This window comes from Apteryx rowi, unplaced genomic scaffold (assembly GCF_003343035.1).
Source record: "Apteryx rowi isolate R43461 unplaced genomic scaffold, aptRow1 scaffold_18, whole genome shotgun sequence".
NCBI lineage: Eukaryota > Metazoa > Chordata > Aves > Apterygiformes > Apterygidae > Apteryx > Apteryx rowi.
The window spans coordinates 5,253,206-5,272,919 of record NW_020448085.1 but is presented as its reverse complement, the minus strand read 5'-3'; the positions used below and the strand labels follow the sequence as shown (position 1 = coordinate 5,272,919).

Below are 19,714 nucleotides of genomic sequence, written 5' to 3'. Positions count from 1 at the left end.
AAGCAGTGGAGCCAACAGTAAATGCTTACAGGTTTGACATAAACCAGTTTGGGTGAATGTGAAGGTGACTTACTTCCTGTTCTGCATAATAAAACTGAACGTCTTGCAATTCTCCATCCGTCAGAGCAATAATCACACTAGCAGTTCGAACTCCTATATGGATTATAAGTTAACACAGTTAGATTGCATACGGATGACACAAGAGTTAGCAATGAAACAGTAAGTCTGAGGTGATTCATGCCTTTTTGCTGACAAATAAACAGAATCACAAGGCCAGATTCTCAGCCTGACTGGCATCGTCCTCATTGAAGATGCACTAATCTACCCCAACTGAAGGTCAGAGGCATAAGAGCATGCAATACTCCAAAACCTGTGCATCTTCATTGCGCAAACAGCACCAAAGGAGGAGCGCTGCTCTACCCAAGTCCATGCACAAATTTCACTGTCCAGTGTAACACAGCACCTGTACCTGCAGGTCACCCCTCCTTTCTACTCGAGATTACACCTAGACCCTTTGCATGGAGAAATGAAAGAAAGGATCTCCGAAGGAGAGGTCTGCCCCACTCCCCTTCCCCACTCCTCTACAGAACCCATGCCCAGAAATGCCAGAGAGTACCAGCAGGGGAGAACTCTGCGAAAGAAATGTTCCTGCCATCTCACCTACTTCTCCAGTAGGTTTTCAAGGAGCAACCCTACTCAACATGGCAGGAAGGGGTGCTTCCACAGGGGGTTCAGTCCTACATTTCTTGAGCTACAAGAACGGCCAGTGATGGTCATGGTAATTCTGAGTGTGTGCAAAATGCAAGATCAGGTCTACTGGATAAAATTCACCTGTCTTGCCTAGCACTGACAAGCTGTCTTATGTCCCACCTAAGCTTAAATGAAAAGGTTGGATAGACTTTGGATAGTAAGTATAAGTAATGGAGTATATAGCACAATATTACCTAGAAAAATGCAAAACATTAACAAAATTAACACCAATTAATATGCAAACTATGGTTCAATCAACCATTCTGCTTCAATACAGCTTTTAAGCAAAGCAGCTAATATACATATACCTTACTTTCAGAGAAGTATTTATTTTTTCAAAATAATTTGTTACAATTTCAAGTGTCTTTCCCCAATACTGTCTGAAATTAAAGACTGATGAGTTCTGACAGGTTTCTTATGCCATGCAGTTCTTCCTATGTCACATCAGACACAGACATAAAGCCTTAAAAAAATGACCTGCAAGTGTGAAAGGGTTGTGGAGAGCTTTGATTCCTGTATTCCTCATGATTCCTGTATTCCTCATTTTTTCTGTTCAGGATGCTTTAAAAAAGCTGCAATATTGGAGCTCTTTTTCATTTTGCTTTCTTTCAAACACTTGTTTCTTTCCTGATATTTTATTTTATAAATTCAGAGCTCATCTACTGCTTTTTCTTTCCTAATTAGCTAATAGCAAATGAACTATTCTCTAAGTTATCTGTTATGGAGAGGTAAAATAATTTTCATTTGGACTCTTCAGAATTCTTGCTTTTTCTGGCAGAAATGCCTGAGAAGTCACACAAAAGAGTTGCTGCTGAAGACTCCACACTCACAACCTACTCTATTAAAGGCATTGACCCATTTCTGGATCTTCCGAAGAGACCGTCACCCCACAAATGAGAACAACCTGACTCCAAGTTATAAACCAGACAGAAAGCATTCAGTTTAACTAGTCAGGCCCTCTTTTTACACAGGGGGAAAAAAAAAAGAAAAAGAAAACATCCCCCCCCACACACAAATATATTTTCCTCCTGAAATTTAGGGAAAATTTACTTTATGTGGACTGATAACTTGTTCCCAAACCATTCATACTGATGCAAGATCTCCAGCTGGTCACATTCACACTGACACCAAACTGAATGAGAACTTGGGTGCATGAGACAGACAAGGCTGAGAGCCTCAGGACACAATGATGCCTGAAAATCCTGGTATTCCTGTCCTCCGGGTGCAGCACAGGCGGTTCTGGTTGCAATGCTTCGGTTTGTGTTCTGCACTGGGTCAGATCTGTGATTGCAATGGTCTCCTCTGGTCTTAATAAACCATGAATCACCCGTGCGAAAGCTGGACTGTAGTGCAAATGGAATGTAATGATTGTGCAACACCAGCTCCTTCTCCAGCTCTGCTTTCAGTGGGTTTACTGCAGGTCATATAAAAAATTCTACGACCCTGTCTTTTCAATGCAGATACATAACATCAGTGACATGCAGTGCCTACCTCCATAGGTTTCATGGTAAATCTGCTCATTTGCCTGCAATAAAATGTAGAACATTGTTAGCTCTTGAGTACAGCAGCAGCAAGCAAAGCAAAGCAAAGTTTATAAGTATAAATCAAAGAAAAGGAGGTACTGTGATCCGTACCCTTTTAAATCCTTCATGCATGAACGTGTCTCCTCCAGGCACTTCAGACTGAAGAATCTCAAGCCCTCGTCTTATGGCCTCCCTTTGGATAGAAAATAAAAAAAAAAAGGAGGAAGTAATTTTAATAAAAGTTCTTTTTTGCTGCTTTGAGATATTCCTGTAATGCACCTAGATTATGAGCCCCTTCAATAAATTGCACAGAGTGCATACACACAAGCTAAAGGATTGGTAGAACCAAGATGTTTCAAAAAAACAGTTCTGAAATCAGCCAAGCACCCATGGGAGCACAGAACTGGACATAAGATACAACATCAGGGTAAATGCATTTTAAGGGTGCAGCTCTGGCCCTCCCTCCTTCTGGTATACTGTCAGCAGGGATAAGACTGAACTAAAACAAATGCCAGATATAAACTCTGACAAACTGCAGATGGAATGAGGATTTAAAAGCTGATGGCCCTGTCATGAAAATGAGACAAATAAAAACTCATGATTCAAACAATCTTCAGGACAGCTGGGATCCGGACTTTTCCACTATTAAGACAGAGGCCAGAAGGTATGAAAACAGGATGGGAATGCTACGCGTTTCCTATTCTAGACGAGGGTTGACCAACCTTCCTTCCCATTTACAAGCTCCTTGGGCATAGACTGTTCCCTGGCAATAGAGAGACTGATACCACGACTGCTGATGCATAGCTTCTTACTCCACAAATAAATCTCCTAAAGCCAAGAGGATCACTCAGGGAAATTAATATTTATTTTCCCCAAGCTGATCACTAAAAGACTTTAATCCTTAGCAAAGTTTTCAGATATTGATGGAATACAAATAAGACAACCATAGTATGAAACAAATATTCAATAGGCAAGATGTAGGAAATCCAGATGTCAGCCTCAAATGTTGTGGCTTTTTTTTTTAATATATAACAGTGACAGCCTCTCTAAGCTCTCTTTTGCAACAGGGCATTTTGGATGGTGCAACCACAATCAGAGAGGAAACAGGCACGTATATGGAGTGATGGTAAAATTTAAAATTTGGGGCTGTGATGAGGGATGTCCTTAGGGCAAGAAACACATTTTTACCCTTTCCAAGTGTAAAATAAGCTGAAAAGGCACACATGGAAAGCCATGCAGAGAACAGAGGTTTAGGTCAGGGAACGTTTTAATACCAGCTTCAACATATTGCCACAGGGTTGTGGTCTACTTTTCACCTTGCAAAGAGCAAATCCACCTGGGAAGAGTAAAGAAGGCTGAGCTCCATCACTGAGCTGCAAAACAGGGCCTGAGCCAAAGCTCAGCGGAGCCAGTGGAAATCCAAGACTTCCACGGGGTCTCCAGCTTGGGACGAGGCCCCGGAGCACCAAGGGGCGAAGGCTGGGGGGGCTTTCAGGACTGCTCCAAGCCCCCTTCTTTTATAAGGTGCACAGTACAATGGACGCCCTCTCGCACTAGTGGAAACAGCAGCAGAAATGAGGGTTTTCAGCAGAAATTAAGGGAAATACTTAGAAAACAGAAACACCACGAAGACAGGGACTTGGGTATATGAGACAAATTAAGTCCAAAATATACTGGGAAAAAAAAAAATGTAGATTTGGTTGTGAAGGTGGCAGCAAGGATTTTGCTCCGGCCTCAGACTCCTCCTTTCCCCTAAAAGTCCCATTTGGCTGGGCAGGGGCACAGCCCCTCTGACGTGGGTGCGCTGCCCTGGGCACCTCAACCCACAGGCAGAGCGCTCCTAAACTGAAACCACCCTTACGAATGAGTCTGGGGCACTGAGGGTATCCATGAATATGGATCCTCAACTGGAAATGCAGCTTCTCTCTGAAATACCACCAGAAAGAACAGAGAGCCCAACGCTGCCTTTTTCCTAAAAGGCTGAAAACAATGTTAATGGGAGACCAAAAGGCCTCCTAAATCCTCCTCCAACTGCAAACTGTGGGAAGGACTTCCATCAGCGCCTGAGCTGGTGCCACACTGAAGGCTGCCCCGGAGCTCCGGAGTCCAGCTTCGGGGCCACTCGGTGTTTGGGCAGGCAGCGACAGAGGGCATTTCTGGGTGACAGCTGTGAAGTACTTGCCTGTTTTCTGTTAATTTCATGACCGTGGTGCCTCGTGAGGAAAAAACGATGAAAGACATGCGCAGCATCGGACTGAAATAGAAGAACAAGCCAGATCCATGTTACACACACTTTACTTCAGTAGAATTTCATTTCCTAAGAAGTAATGAATATATATACATATATATTTTTATATATACACATATATGTATACATACACACACACATAAACGGTTAAAATATCATCCCAAGAAAACTTTACCTTATGAACTTCTCAGCCAGGCTTTCCACAAAAGAGTAAATCTCCGTCCAATGGTTTCTGACACTTCCAGACCTGCATACAAAATAGAATTTATTATGTTCATCTTATTCCACAGTGAACTGCCCATATTATTCTTAAGTTTTAGGCTAGGATATGGATAAAGATGCAACTTCAGTAAAGGTCTATGGAGATCAAGCATCTAACTCTCTTAAGGCTTCTAATGCAACCCTGTTGGAGCTGTAACAACAGGAATAATCATGACAACCCACAACTGCAAGCAGAAATAGGTCCAAAGTGGTTTACCATAACATTTTAACACATGTTCAGTAGATGTGCTCCCATCCGGTTTTGTTCCTTTTATAATATAAAAATGTAAATATTTTCTTCCAGTTTAATTCATTTGATTTGATTTTGCTAAATCATCTGCTAACAGATTATTTACTTTCCTAGAGCACAGCTCTGCTCTTGCAGCCACACAGAAAGTCTTGACTGATCTACTCTCCCAGCATGCGTGGGTGAATGTTTCCATGAATTACTGTTTGTTTCAAAAGAGAAAGCTTTTGAAGTAATTCAGAAGGGAAAGGCCATGCTAATAGCTAACACAGTGGACCAGCGTTCTGGAAAGTCAATCCCTGGCTCTGTTACAGACTTCTTGAGAAAACCTSGGCAACTCATTTACATGCACAAACTTACAGGTTTGTGCTCCCATTCCCAATCTATGAAATTGCAATACTAGCACTTCCCTTTTCTCCTCTGTTTAGATCTTACATCTTAGGGACTCTAATGCTCTATAGTAAATGCCAGGTGATTTCCACTGGGCAGGTCTATGCCCTACATTTCCAAGCCATTAAAAAGGCTACAAAGCATGAGTTGTCAATGGTTTTCAGAACCCTCCCTCGGGGTCTGGTGTTGCTGACACACGACCAAAGAACGGCTCCTTCTTCGGCTTCCTTGCGGGCAAACTCATGCACCCTGTGCCTTTGGCACAAGCAGAGATGGGCAAAAAGATAAATAAAACTGCATGTGCAGAAGGGTCACAGGGCTTAGACACAGAAAAACTAAAATACTTCTCCCACATAACCACTGTAAAGCACAAAGCATTACGTTTCTACCTGAGGTTTCCTCTAACTGTCCTTAGACATTGTTCTGTATAAATGCATGAAAAAAACAGTGAAAATATTGTCCTCTATCACAATTCTCATCTCCACTTGGGCCTTCCACGCGGCCCTGCACACGTCACTTCCGACACCCGGACGCCAGGGTACAGACCGGTGCACACAACGTGAGCAACACAGTACAGCCCTGCCTGCCCCGCATCGGTGCTGGTGGGGCAGAGGGATGAGGAAAGACAGAGACACTGACAGCAAAGGGATCCCTGAAGTACTCAGGCTAGAAGGAGCCCGTTTGCGCAACGCCGGGCTCACATGCCTTTTCTTCTGGAGATCTGGTGAGTCATTCACAGAAGAAACTGGTTATCAAAGAGCAATGCGACCAAATTGGCAGGCAGTGAAAGTAACAGCACTGGGGATCGCTCACACCGAGGGTCTGGATCTGTGCAGCCTTGCATTTACATGCGAGGCAACAGACGAGACATGTTTACATATTCGTGAACATGGCCCATGAAAAGTGGCAATACTACTAGCAAACAAGCCCTTTTCTCATCATTGAGAAATAATCCACACATATATGAGGTATGTACTTCAAGGGCTGCTTTTTCAAAGGGATCCAAGGCAGTGCAAAACCTCTAGTTCCCCTGGGTTCTTCTGAAAGTCCCAGACTAAATTTCTAAATTGGCTAAACTCGAACAGATTTTCCTTGCATCTTTTCAAGGTGCATTTACAGCTCTTCCTCCCCCCCCCTGGATTTGTCACTTCCAGTTTCATTCTGAGCTTGCCATTCCACTTAAGTTCCATTTCTGCAGTTTCCAGTGGGGTGACTTCTCCACACAGAATAGCCACAGCTTCTTACTTGGAAAATGCTGATCTATTTTGGATGAGATATCAAATCTCTACTGCCARCTACAGAGGCACTGATTGTACTGATGCAATCCAGAAAGGATGGTAGCAAGGAACTTCTTTATAAGAGCAACAAATCATCATTTCCAGTACCTTCTTAGAACTGTCTGAATTATTTTTTCATTCAACTCCTTTAATTTTTTTGGAATATCTAACCCCCAGACAAAGAACAGCTTGCACAACAACAGCCAAGACACTGAAAATTTAAGAAAATCATAAGCCAATAAGGGGCAAAATGAAGACTTTTAGAGTGAAAATGCATAGATAACCTTAATACTGTGCATTTCCACGTATTCTTACATGAAAGACCACCCTCTCAAAAAGAGGGAGATCAGCGTGACTGAAAATAAGAGTAGCTAGAAGTGGTTGTGATAAATCCATAGGCGCCCACCTTCGAACAGCTAGGGAGGTTTCTGTCATGTACGAGTCCTCACAGGACATCTGCTGTGCTCTCAAAGACCCAGCTCCACATCACCGAGCTACCGCTCTACTGAGCAGAGGTAATTCAGACTGAAAGTGGGTCCGATTAGCTGCTAGAAGGAATTCTGCACCCAAATATCACTCATTCCTGGTCTGTCAGCTGGAAACTGTCATCAAAGCCAGACAGAAATACTAGGAAGAAAATGCAGCTGTTTTAAAATCCCATATAGAGAGTGCCAGCGAAGTTCAGCACTGAGTTAACATGCAGTCACTTTCCTCACCCCACCCCTCAAAGCCCAGGCGTGTCATCTCCTGCTGCGGTGATGTAATGCTGCTCGCGAAAACTAGTTGGGGCGGACTGGGAAGGCCTGAGTTATATAAGGACCTGATTTCCCCTCTCCACCCCCACCCCATCATATCCCTCTTTGTAAAATGTTTTTATTTACTGTTATATATATGTTCTGGAGGCTTTCTGGGGTTTGTTTTTAGTCTCATCTGCTGCCACATAGGTCTGACCCAGCACCACCATCAACGGCGGTTTTAATGGGAGAATAAACAAAAATGTACAATAATAAAATGTTTGCTAAACTAAGTACTAAGCTGCCTGCTACTATCAGATATTGTCCCCAACACCCACAGAAAGAGAAGATACTGAGGCATTTCACTGCTTCTGGGATCTTACCTTTCATACCACAGAATTACTTTTGCTAGTAGCATAAACTAACTTGCTGCACTTTGTGGCTGGAAGGGACGAGGCGGCTTTTATGGTTCTCTTTGGCAAATGGAAGGTTGTGACTTAAATCCCTCAAAATGTACTGTAAGCTTGGTACCTGACCATATTCCAGAATTGAAAGCCATACTCATTTTCAGCTCTGCAATTCCTGACCTTAGAGAAAGCACAGGGTCTTTCAGCAATGCTCTATGCCATAGATTATTCCTGAATATCGCACAATATGACTTTAAGAGCAGTTTCAGTGCTTTCATTGCTTCCATTAAAACCTTAAAATAGCTAAGAAAAAGCAACTCCTGTTAATCAGCACACCAGTGCTAATAGGAGCCTTGGAGGAGGCTGGAACCTGGTCCCATCAGTAAACAACCAAACAGATTCAGCGCCTGGCCTGTTCGGCCCCCAAATGACACACTCCTGTAAGACTTCAGAGGAAGTGTCGAGCCTTCCAAACAGTGAGGAGAAATATAAATCAAGCACTGAAAAGATCAGCGCTATGCAGAAAAAACATTGGGTCTGAGACACGTTCTTCCAACCCCACCAGTTTAGGAGGGGAAGCGATGAACCAGGGAAGTCTTAAATTTCCTGCCGTGGTTCAAAACAGCAGATCCACCAAATCAGTGCTGTGGCTGTCTGCAGAAGGGACGTTGTTACAGCTGGACCTCTCTCTTACCGGCTCATGCTTTAGAGATTTCTTGCTTTTCGGTGGGCAGCTACCCGGTTCAGCCCCTCACATCAGTCACGGCAGCAGCTGTCGCACAGCCGTGCCATGGGCTTCTCCCCACACCAGTCAGACTGATCTTCCCCGTAGCTCACTGCAAAGTATCAAGCCCCACAAGCCAAAGACTTCTGTGGATAATGACCCACAGCTTAAAAGCAGTTTAAGGGCTTTTCACAGTCAAGCGGGAAGATGAGGCTTCAGTCCGCAGAGGTTACATAACTCTCGCGGCGAAGGAAAATGCAAAGCAATAAGCAGCTGCTGTGGGCAGCCAGAACGCCACAGAAAACATTTCAGGGATAGTTTCTGCTGCCGGTTCCGCCGGGGTGAAGCTGGAGCAAGTCCAGAGAAACAACAGAATTTCCCCAGGTTCATACCTACGTAATTGGGATCAGAATGAGGCCCAACTGAAGTGAAAAACCCACAGCAGCCATTTGTTGTAAGCATGTTCCCAGCCCCGCGAGCTCTGTCCCTCTTGCCCAGGAGACAAAGAGAAGAGTCAGCAAACCACAACATAGGAAAGAATGTGCTCCCTGCCTCCTCGGGACCCAGCTCCGAGGAGCAGCTGCTGCTGCTGTTCCTGCTGCTGTTTTCCTGAATTTCACAGTGCTACCACTTGACGGGAGGGGAGAGGAGGTCAGTAAGTATTCCTGGGGGTGGAAGGAAGTGATGTGATATGCAAGGCTTGATTCTGCTCCAGCTTACTTTGGAGGAACTCCTTTTAAGTCAATGGAGCTTTATGTCAGTGTAAAAACTGGTGAGCGTGTTGTTAGAGTCATGCCCACCCCAATCTTAGGGAATTCACTGCTGTTCGACAGACAGCAAGTCGTGAGGGGACATATGTGATTCAAAGCTAAATTCACTGAGGAGCCTACACAGATCAACAGGGTGCAATACATATTATGCCTGGAGCGTAGCAGTGAAGGTTAATGCCCCAGTGCTGCCCAGACAGTAAATATTTTTATTACCACATGTACATAGAGAGAAGGCAGAAGGATCCAAAGCCTTTCCTCACTACTGAAAGCGGGAAAGTAGAAGGTGAAACCCTTAAAGATAAGGAGCTTCCTCTTCTCCCACTCCCCCCACCACACTCACATTTGCCTGTCTCTTACTGACACAGAAAGACTCACAACCGAAGGCAGCAATTCCAAGGGTGATCCTGGAGCAAGCGACAAACTTGTTATTATAGTACATTATTATTTAAGGATGGTGGAATCATTCTGAGTGTGGTGTCAGGGAAGTATAACACCCATTAAATTTTTTGGGCCCTATAAATCTCTAAACTCCCCTTGGCTAATGGTGGCCCGGCATAGAGTCCATTGCTCAGAAACAGGGAATTTGCTGTTGTTATTTGGAGAAGCTCTTTGTGGCCACAACCACATTGTAGACAGCAGCATTCTTGCACATGGCTAATAATGGCTCTGCAATAAAAGCAAACCCTGGGGCATCTAGTTTGTTGTGGTTTCAGACATGCACGCGTGTGTTTATCCATCCCTCTGCTGCCTTCTTCTGAGCCAGCAGAGCACTCAAAGTGACAAGAATCCTCCTCTGAAACCATGCTGCTTGCGAGCATGGAAGGGACCTTCTGTGGGTGATTCATGCAGGCAAGGAAGGAATAGTTTATATTGTCTGCTCCAAAGGCAACTAGAAACATGGTCTGAGATGGCCATTCTGAGACAGTCCTTGCTTCAAAGTACTTACAACATTAATGGACAAGACAAAAACTGGAATGGGAAGGCAAAGATAGAGAAGTGACTTGAATACAGATTTCTTTGTCCTAGGCCAGCACTCTGAGCACAGGACTCAAAGTATTTGAATCTAATTCTTTTAAAGATGGCTTTTCTCCTACAAAACTACTAACAAATTCTGCAGCAACACAACTGACTTTTGTAAGTCATCCCTCAAACATTGCCCAGTGCTCTACAGTAAACCATCTAGCTGTGGGTTCGATCCATCTTGTATTACAGCTCTTGCTACACACCCAACCACCAAAAGAGCACATTACAAAATGAAAAAAAGCCAGCCACTCCAGATCTCCCAGCAAAGCCTTGGAGCTGCTCTTGGCAGCACAAGGCCTGGCAGACCCAGTCTCCATGGCCTGATCCTGTTCAAACAACCAGGAGCCCTCTGCCGGAGCCACTCAGCAACACTATCCACAAGGTGCAACAGATATCCGGAGAGGGGAGACCATACTCCTGAGCTGTGAATAACTCGCAGGAGTCGCTTTATCTTCTCACCACTTGAGATGAAAAGGTTCAGCCCGACTATGCTTCACACAAACTCACRTTGTGCTGCACGCCAGCACCCAGCCTGCAAGCTCAGACACAAAAGTAACGAAATTCTCAGTCACTGAGCGCGTGTGAAGCAAAATCTGAGCTCAGTGGGAATCTTACGGTTTACTTCCTTGGCTCAAGCCCCAAATAAATCAGATTTAGTTACATGCATAAATAGACTGCAAATGACAAGCTGCCATAGCTTTTTCTTCCCCTGTTAACTGTACACATTTTATGTCAAATAAGCACTACTCATTAGCTTTGTGCCATGTTTTATAAAGCTTTTTTTTTTCTTGAGGTAGGAGAGGGAGGAAGATTGGTTTTCCTGAAACTTTTTTCTGCTAAAAGGCAAATCTGGCAGAATAATATCAGACAAAACACAAACAAATAAAGCCTGGTTACAATAACATAGGTATGTCTGAAACTGAGTAAAAATTTGCTTTGAAACATTCCAAGAAGTTGTACCTGGTTATAAAAAAAATTAAAAAATAACAGCACTGGCTGCAATATAACCACAACATAGAAAGATGGATAGGCAAAATCCCAACAGATTATGTTTTGAAAACAGTAAAGATTATTGCTTGCAGGCATTTGGAGAATATGAAGAGGTGTCATGTAAATGATGTGGTTAGGTTATAYAGGGGGAAAAAAAGGCAAAAAGAGGAAGACAGACACAGCCAATTTTAAAAATAAAAGCGTAGCATAATCAATGAAGTCTAAAGAACAAGGTTGCTACTTTTATTCAGGCAATGAAGGGGTCCTGTCAATCTCGAGAGGCAGTTTACCTGCATCAGGTCCTAAATGTTACGATGACCTGAAGCCTGGCTGCAGTATATAGATATTCTTGCTTATTGAAAAGAGATTTCATCAGTGTTTTAAGTCAGAAGTAAAATATGAGATTTTCAAAAGCAATTAAATTAGGTGACATGCTCAGGCAGCTATCTCAGTRAGCAATCTGATTTCTAACCACAGCAGCAGTGGGAGGCAGGCTCCCCGCTCCTGGCGCAGGCACTACGCCAGCGCCCAAGCAGCAGTCAGCGCAGGCACTGAGGCAAGGGAAGCTGCAGAAGTTCCCGCAGAGCCGGACTCTGCCCTAGTGCTCTCGGACCAGAACGGTGCCAGTGCAGGGGGAAAGGCAGAGGTCTGTGGTGAAAGCCTACAGCCAAAACCTCCTCCACATCTACTTGCTCTCACTTCTACTTTTAATTCATGATGTTCATGAGCACTAAATTCATTCAAATCATTGGAAGGGAAATAATGCTTTTCTTGCTTTTTGGAGGGAAATACCAAAGGTCTTTACCAAACTCTTTTCTTTGTTTGTTTTAAGTAAAGCATATTGTGTAAAACCAAGGTATCTGGAGTTACCTTGAAATGATAAAACTGGTCCAGAATAGTAGTTTTCGAAAGACCTTTTGTTCTGATGGCGTTCTGGCCTGCACAAAGTAAATGAGTGAGTTTCAACCCATTTCCCCCTTCCCTGCCAACTGGCTCTTCAAGGGGAAGTTCAGACAGAAAAAAACAGGCAGGAGATGGGACAGGGTGGCTGATCTCCCAGTAACCAGCAGAGGCTGTGCTCTTCCCCACCAGTTCCGTACTGGGGACCTTCACCTCCGGAGCGAGGCTTCGCAAGGTTAAAAGGAGGCAGCTGCAAAACAGATGCCAAGTTAGGAAGCTCAGCTCACCACATTTACTGACCTCCTCACCAAAGTTGCCATTGGCAGGGATGCTCTTGGGAGCACAGGAGGAGAAGGAACAAAACTGACGTGAAAGGCAATACCGCTGTGGGCCCAAGAGACATGAGTCCCCCGAAGAGGGAACACCCAAAAGTCCAAGGGGAAAATGAGGAGGGGAGAAAGGGTAGTTAGGCCAGCCATACCCCCCTCCCCCCAAAAAAGAAAAAAGTTATGAATCACTGCTCTAAACAAAAATCAGCCAGGGCCTTACTCAAGACATTTGCACTGCCATGTTCTGTCCTGTGGAAAAAGAAGAAAAGAAAATATTTTCCCAGGGCTGTGCAGCTCATTTTTACTCAAAATACAAATGATTTTTAGCAAACAACCCAGCAGGAAAAATGCAGAAATACTTCTGAGAATCTCATATCCCTTTTTTCCTCCTGTTTCCCATCCTGTCACACAGTCCAAAAATAATCAAAGGAATTTCTTCTTATTTGGTGAATATAACATACAGACAATTCTGCAGCTCAGTTCTGTTATGTCAAGCATTGCCAGGAGCAGATATTCATGGCAGAGTTTGAAACCCTTTTAAAATACAGGTTTATAATTGTTGCACTGATAAACAATCAGAATGATGCTACCAGGCACTGCTATAATTAGAAAACACTAGAGGTCAGTCATCTTTTTGCTGTGCAAGTACATTTAAACCTGATTACAAGCAACAGCTGGATGTTAACAACAGCACCGGGATGAAAGGGAGATATTTACATACTCAGGCATGAAGATGTCACTGCAAGACCTAAATAAAGTCAAGCAACCAAACTCCTAGGAGGACCTGTCCTCAGCAGTTTTGGATGGGACTCCAAAGAAAAAAAAGAAAAAAGCCTTCTTCACGCACCTGGACCCTGGATAACCAAACCAAGTGAAGCAACCAAACAAGTCAAAAATGCTCAGCTAGCCATTATGCTGAACTAAAGGACTATACTTGTTTAAAGGTGAACATGAGACCTTTGGTATCATGTCTGACCTGACCATGCCATCGGAGAGACGGCTACCATCAACTCAGCTGCAAACAGAAGAATATGCTGCTGCTTCAAGGTAATACTTTGACATCTTCTTTCACATCTCTACAGGGGCTCAAGCCTGTGTAACTTGTAAATTGTGACACCCAGACAGCATAAGATTGCAGACTCCAGGCAGCCGCCTCTGCAGCCAGCAAACGTCCATCTCGCATAGCTTCAAGAGATTCGCTCATTTAAGCAGTCCCAGCATGGCTCTAACATGGTCAGACAATCCTGAGGAGGATGGCGACAGGTCACCCTCCCACCCACACTGTTTTCCCCTTACACCATGCCACCTTCTTGGACATCCAAGGCTTAGTTCCCCTGCTCTGATATTGCCTATCCCATGGAGTTAATATAAAGAGCTGCAGTCAACTTCAGGAAGAGAAAAAACTGTAAGAAGACCGTGAGTTTCTTCTTCTAATTGGCACCATATATATTATACCAATAACTTCACCAGCAGATGATCTTTTCCCTCTGTTGGCTGATGCCTGCAGGATTAGATCCCCACAGACTTTGCCTGGCAGAATTAAAAGGAAAGTCATGCCCCAATAAGTCATTGCAGTAACACACAATGCTTACATGCATAAAGAGAAAGGTTTGTTGCCTTCTTCCAATTTGCCTCCTACTGATGTGAGATTACATCTTTCTATGGGGAAGCAAGCAGAGTGGATTTAAAGTCATTTTGATTTACCCAGGCTGACTTCACAGACAGGGCCTGTCATTCAGCTAAAGAGAGCACTACAGCATCATAGGACTAAAGCCTGGGGTTTTCATAGAAGCAATACTTCAATCCCATTGTTAYACATCTAATTAAGACTGAATGCATCTAACTCCACACTGGCAAGGCACCAGTGAAGGGCAGCAATCCCCAGGACATGTGGGGACATTCTGTGGTGCATAGCGCTGCTTTTTTCTAGGGATTCTCCACTAGAAATTAGAGCCAGAACTCTTCCCAGCTATGCATCAGCATGAATCTGATTCTAAAATATGTATCTATGCATTTTCAAATTTGATCAGCTGCTTCTAACTGGCTTCTTGCTTTCTGCCTACCAGGAATACCCTGACCCTTCTGAACTCAAATGGATTATCCAATTTCTTCCAATGAACTGTCCCAAGATCCAGAGTCAATCCACTAAATCAGTCCTCCCTGCCACCAAAAAGCCTCCCTGTGCTGTGCCAGATGTTACACAGAATACAGCCTCAGCCAGCGAGCACACCCCGAGTGTCATCTGCATACTCTTACAGCAGGAGAACAGCATGGGACCTGTGGATCATAAGATCTGGCACTCTAGTATGACCCACACGGATTGTAAGGCAATCTCATTGAAGGCAAAAGCGGCTTTGCCACTGAATTGCCCTGACTTCAGCAGGAACAGAGCAGAGTCTAAAAGCACCTAAAGGACCAAACAAATTCTACTGCAGTTTTCTTACCAGAGTTCCTCTTTAAACCTCTTGAAGGTTATAAAGACTCAGTTTGTGACTGCAGTCAAAGAATTTTCCCACTGGAATCTAAGTGTAGACTTTTACTCCAACCACAATCAGGTTCAGTCTGCAGTGAGATCAACATACAGAGTAGACAGTACCCAAACCAAGGTACTAGACCTGTAGCCAGCTAAAAGAAAGTGTATGATTTCATATCCACAATACTGAAGAGGAACTTGTTACACAAACAACTTCCTATTCCTTGATATGTCAGTAACTCTGAGCAAATCATTCTCTTCTCTGCCTCAATTTACCCAAATATGACACAAGTAATGACAGTAATTGCCTCATTAAAGTGCTTTGTGATCTACAGATGAGAAGTACCATAAGAGTGCAGTGTTCTGATTTCTGGAGGTACACAATGATATTTTAAATAAGGAAATCACACTGTAAAAAATAGATACCATGTCACAGAAACAACCTTTATCACCATCACCATTATTCATTGTTACTGYGAATTCAATACAGGGAGTGGGCGTAATAACAGTACTGGTCAGGGCCAGGTATGAATGTGAGCACCTAACACTAGTCCTTCGCAGAGCTCCTTCTAGGCATGAAGGGGCCTTTAGAAAGAAGTTCTTAGTGGAGAGAAAAAAAAAAAACAAACCAAAACCACCACACAGAGTGCATTAGTGCATCTTCAGAAATGCAAATGCCTTAGGTCTTCTTCAGATCCTTCTGCTCTCAAAACGAAATGACTACTAAYGGCACTTCTTTCTTCTTCTTGAATAAGGGAATACAGTGACCCCTGAGTGAGGGTGTCCGTTTGCCTCATGCAGGCTGTGGAAAAGGCCTGATGGAGTGAACAGTCCTCCCAGCTGGGAAATAGAACAATGCAGACTTATACCTGGCTTTTGGGCAAGAGTAACAAAGGAAAGGCTTCAATCTTTCATAATCTCATCTAATGCATTGCCCAGGATATATTGGATAACACAACTATCGCACTGACCACATGTGGGAGGCTAACAATTTACTCCTCAGGTTTAACCCTTGCTTGCCAGCCCAGATTCAAGCACCAGGAGAAACAGAATTTTTGCCTTCTGAGAAATACTTGTGGGTGTACCAGTTTACCACTGACTCTGCTAACACTTGCTATAACATGTCTACAAATGTGAGCTTAACCATGCCCTCGGGCCATATCTAAATTAGGATAACATGGTATTAAAAAAAAAAAAAGTGTTTGCCAACATATTTTAACAGACAAACCTCAAACACAGGTTTAGGCAATTCTGAAGAAGTTAATCAGAAACAACAGGTTTTATAAAACCTTACAGTGAGCCTGTAAAATACCAATCATTGCATACAAACAGTCTAGTCTTAGCCTTAGTTAGATCTGCACAAATTGAACCCTGGCATAGCTAAGTTCATCTTAAAGCTTTGCCAGAGTTTTTACACTAAGTTCCAGAAATGCTGGGGGCACCGATCAGCATCGCCTCACGCCCAAGCTCCCGCTGTGTACTCCAAGCACACACCGTGCGCCGCAACCCGAGGGTGACCCGATTTGCCGGGGTAGCACGCCGGACTAACGCGGGGCCGAGCCCGGGGCTCCCCTAAATGCTCCGCTTGGGAAACGCGCGCGTTTGGGGGCACAAATGCGGCGGCTGCCCCGCGCGCCGGGTCTGGCAGCAGGGGGAGGGCGCGGGAGGCGACGTCCCTGCTGCTGCTGCTGCTGCTGCAAGAAGGCAGTGAAGGGTGAATAAACGTTTTCAAATGTGACTGTCACTTACTTATCCAGGACGAAGTAGAGATCAAAGGCACCGTGGCAGGAGCGCTGCTCTTCTTGCTCTTCCTCCTCCTCCGCCCGGGCGCAGGAGGTTAAGCTCACGGCTGCCAGCAAGAAGCAGCACAAAAATGCTGCTTTCTCCACGCTGCTCCTGCAACTCGCCATTTTTTTTCTTCCTTAAATCCTCCTCCTCCCCCCGTCTCTCCCTCTCCCGGCAGACTTTACAGCCTCTTCGGAAGCGCCAAGGAGTTAAAAAAAAAAAAGCCAAAACCAAAAAAACCCACCTAACTAACTTTAGGCTCTCGGTTCAGCCCTGCGGGCTCCGGACGGACCCGGGCGGCTGGCTCAGGGCGGGGGCAAGGCTCGGGGAGGGCCCCCGGCGCCCCGTCCCCATGCCCCGCCGCCTCCGCGGCCGCGGCAGCCCCCAGCGGCTCGGGCCGGGTGGGCGCGGAGAGGAGCGGAGCGGAGCGGAGCGCCCTCCGCAGCGGCCAGCGCGGGCAGGGGCAGAGGGAGGAGAGCCGCGGGGGGAGGCAGGATCTTATGGGGGAAAGCTGAACCGGGACTTTCCTGTTCCGGGAGACCGGAGGGGGGAAAGGCGAGACGCTGCAGCGAGCGGGGCCCTCCTGCCGCCGGTGCGCGGCTGCGGCGTGGACGCGGCTGCGGGGGCAGCGCCGGGACCGCGCCGCCCCCCCGGGTGCGACCCCCAGCTGCTACCGGGCACCTCGTGCGATACGTCGCGGGCAGGAGCAGGGTGGCAGGAATGTGCTCCCCAAGCCCCAGCAGTGGCGAGCGGCCTTGCAAAAGCCTGTGACAAAGCCGGGGCGGGGGGAGATCGGAGGGAGCCTGGTGCAGACCTGAGTTGCGGGGGTCGAGGGCAGTTATCACGGAAGTTGCCTGAGGGGCGGGGGGGGGGGTTAAGCACATGTTTTCACGTCTCTCTCATGCCACGTTAAATAGTTTTGTTTTCGCGGTAAAACTTTGGTTTACTCACGCTGGAGTGTGGTGTCTGCACACACCCTGCGGGCAGCGAGTAACAGTGAAACAGCATCTTTTAGTGGAGGCTTTGCAGGACCCCCCTGCCTGATACACACAGGTTACAAAGCACTGCCCTGAAGAGCGGACCCAGCCCCCGCAAATCATCTGGATGCAGTCTCCAAAGTTTGAATAATTACTAGCTCCCAGCCCTTCTCCCTCCCCCACACCCGTTACGTCTCCTAATTAATGAAAAGAGCCACGGGGAGGGATGCGAGCGGAGTCACTCTGCATGACAGAGTTGGGACTAGACATTGCTCTCCGTTTCTTGGGGGGAGGCTCATGAACATGACTCAAGGTCGAGGGAATGAATCCGGAGCCGTCTCCCGTGGGGCTTGCTGGCGCGTTGCCCCAGCGGCGGCCCCCAAAAGCCTCCCCGTTAGCCGGGAGCCGAGGGTGGGGAGGGGGCACCGGCTTGGTCTGAAAGCCAGGGCCCCTTCAGGTGCCAACAGCAAAAAGGGCACCTTTCCCCGGAACAGCCAGTGAAGGGGGTGTGGGGGTGTGTGTCCCGGGTGGGTGTTTCCCCGCAGCACAAGGCAGCTCTGTCCCGGCCTGGCCGGCTCCGCGGTCGGCGTGCAGCCCCGTCCGAAGGCGGCGGGCTGCCCCCCGGCTCCCCGCGGACCCTTTCCATCTGCCCACGCCCGCCGCGGACACGCGTGGACGCGGCCCGCCTGTGCCCGCCGCTCAGAGCCCTTCCCCGGCGGCCCCGGCGGGCGGCCCCGGCGCCCCCCAGCACCCCCTCGCGTGCCCTGCACGGTGAAGGGTGCCGCCTGCGAGTCGGAAATAAAGTTTGCACCGCAGGGAAAGCGCCTCCGGCTCGGCTTCTCGTTTCTGTCCCGGACCCGGCTCAGACACATCAAGGCGCCGCGGCAGTAGGGGTTTTATCAAGAAAAGATTAGAGGGTCCACTGGTTTTCAGCCGCTTGCCCGGTTTAAACCATGCACGGCTAAAAGTTGAATGCGCTGCTTGAGCTAGCAACCACTTTAAAGGTTTTTGTGCGCTGGCCAGTTCAGCCCCAGCGATTACTTAGATCATGGAGAAATACAAGAAACCCACATCCTCTGTGTTGACATTCACAAAAAATGAGCAAGCGGCTGCTGGGCAGCAGGAATCCCCCTTCTCCCGCCCCGCCGGGCTTCGGCCTCGCTGGTGCCCACTAGCGCCCGCAGCGCGCACATTTCCCGGCACAGCTCCGCGGCCCCGGCGCAGCGTCCCGGCCAAGCACCTTATCCCGTGCCAGAAACAGCCACGCACCTTATCCTGTGCCAGGAGCAGCCTGTCCRCCCCCGGACACAGACCCACCGGGCCGCAGCCTTTCAGAAGGAAATATAAATGCTAATAGCTTCAGATTCCCTCTGTGCAGGATGGATATCCGGTTGCTACGTAAAATAACATGCCAGGCTCTCCAAAGTAGAACAAAATAGATATTAAAAAGAAAAATATGGTCAGTGTGTGCTGTTTTCTGATAATGTGCATTACTCTTCTGCTCTGGTCACTAGCAAATCATCAATTTCGTTGCTCATCTTCCTCTGCGAAGAGACCGGACTGGCCGACCTGCTTCCCCAGAGGGGCTCAGGGATACGCGGTCCCAGCAGAGGGGCATGTTTGAGGGCTTCTTGGGCGTAAGCGAAGGCAATGATAACAGCGCGATTAGCGCTGACTAGTGCCTGCCGCGATTAGTGCCGAGGCGAAGACCGCGGGGACCTCGGGGCCGGCCGGCTGCCGCGCCCGCTCCGCGCCGGCACCGCTGGCGCTGAGCGCGCCGCGGGGCTGCGGGTTGCTCTGCAGAGCCGCGTCGCCGCCTCGCGCGCTGGGATTTGCAGCAGGATTTGGTATGTATTTGCGCAAAGCCCCTCCAGTGGCTGTCATATGCACCGGGCAAGCCTGACAG

At 46.8% G+C, this 19,714-nt stretch overlaps 1 protein-coding gene across 1 annotated transcript in view; it reads right to left on the bottom strand.

The window, feature by feature from the left end:
* The window catches only part of ANTXRL (ANTXR like), a 60,712-nt gene extending 43,756 nt beyond the window's left edge, over nucleotides 1–16,956 (bottom strand). Inside the window, exons 1-6 of the mRNA XM_026061330.1 lie at nucleotides 16,796–16,956; nucleotides 4,697–4,768; nucleotides 4,452–4,527; nucleotides 2,385–2,462; nucleotides 2,242–2,275; nucleotides 74–153 (exon numbers count right to left, since the gene is read on the bottom strand). Of these exons, the coding sequence (XP_025917115.1) occupies nucleotides 74–153; nucleotides 2,242–2,275; nucleotides 2,385–2,462; nucleotides 4,452–4,527; nucleotides 4,697–4,768; nucleotides 16,796–16,956 (501 nt within the window). The remainder of the gene's footprint in view (nucleotides 1–73; nucleotides 154–2,241; nucleotides 2,276–2,384; nucleotides 2,463–4,451; nucleotides 4,528–4,696; nucleotides 4,769–16,795) is intronic.
* Between the last annotated feature and the right edge of the window lie 2,758 nt (nucleotides 16,957–19,714).